This window comes from Volvox carteri (assembly GCF_000143455.1).
Source record: "Volvox carteri f. nagariensis unplaced genomic scaffold VOLCAscaffold_68, whole genome shotgun sequence".
NCBI classification, from domain to species: Eukaryota; Viridiplantae; Chlorophyta; class Chlorophyceae; order Chlamydomonadales; family Volvocaceae; genus Volvox; species Volvox carteri.
The window spans coordinates 581,254-582,255 of NW_003307611.1; the positions used below are offsets into that span (position 1 = coordinate 581,254).

General features: G+C 51.2%; 1 protein-coding gene across 1 annotated transcript in view; it reads left to right on the forward strand.

The window, feature by feature from the left end:
• VOLCADRAFT_107518 (uncharacterized protein) overlaps positions 1-1,002 on the forward strand; it is a gene marked incomplete at both ends in the record, with an annotated part of 7,719 nt that overhangs the window by 3,104 nt on the left and 3,613 nt on the right. The window contains one exon of the mRNA XM_002957008.1: positions 185-218. Coding sequence (XP_002957054.1) covers positions 185-218 — 34 coding nt within the window. The remainder of the gene's footprint in view (positions 1-184; positions 219-1,002) is intronic.

The following is a 1,002-nucleotide window of genomic DNA, read 5'->3' on the forward strand; positions in this document are numbered from 1 at the left end:
TATAGCGAAGCTAGCAGCAGCAACAGTGGCAGTGGCAGCAGCGGCAGTGGTGGAAGCGAGCAGTAACATGGCAGCAGTGATGAGCGCTTGGGGGTGCACACACCAGGTCGGCCCCAGGCAGGATGGGACAGACCAATCCCAATAGGTGCCGGTACATGTCATGCATCGGGGGTTTCATCCGTAGGAGTAAGCAGTAGGCACGAACTCTGCAAGTGGTGGTGAGACTTCTTGGCGAGCACTTGCTGTATGGGGGGTGACACGAACGCTGTTTTAGAGGACGATGGTTGGGATGAATGCATCAGGCTGTCAGGCTGGCTGGTTGGCGTTGTGAGTCCAAAGCACCTTGGTCCACAAGCATACTGAGACTTGGGCTACTTTGACAAGGGGTTCACGTCCATCTTGAGGCTTGCCGCAGTATTCACCAATCGTTAATTTAACATGCAGTAAGCGTCACATTGCAGAGTAATATCTGCCCGTGTAACCCGTGATAACAGGGTCTTCACCCGTAATTGTACGTGTAATTGGTTACATGTGCCCGTAATTCACCTGCAGCACTGCGTAATATCCACCCGTAATCACTGGGTATTCACCCATAATTGTGCGGGTAATCGGCTACATGCGCCCGTAATTCACCTGCAGCACCGCGTAATATCCACCCGTAATCACTGGGTATTCACCCATAATTGTGCGGGTAATTGGCTACATGCACCCGTAATTCACCTGCAGCACCGCGTAATATCCACCCGTAATCACTGGATATTCACCCGTAATTGTGCGTGTAATTGGTTACATGCGCCCGTAATTCACCTGCAGCACCGCGTAATATGCACCCGTAATCACTGGGTATTCACCCATAATTGTGCGTGTAATTGGTTACATGCGCCCGTAATTCACCTGCAGCACCGCGTAATATGCACCCGTAATCACTGGGTATTCACCCATAATTGTGCGTGTAATTGGTTACATGCGCCCGTAATTCACCTGCAGCACCACGTAATAGCA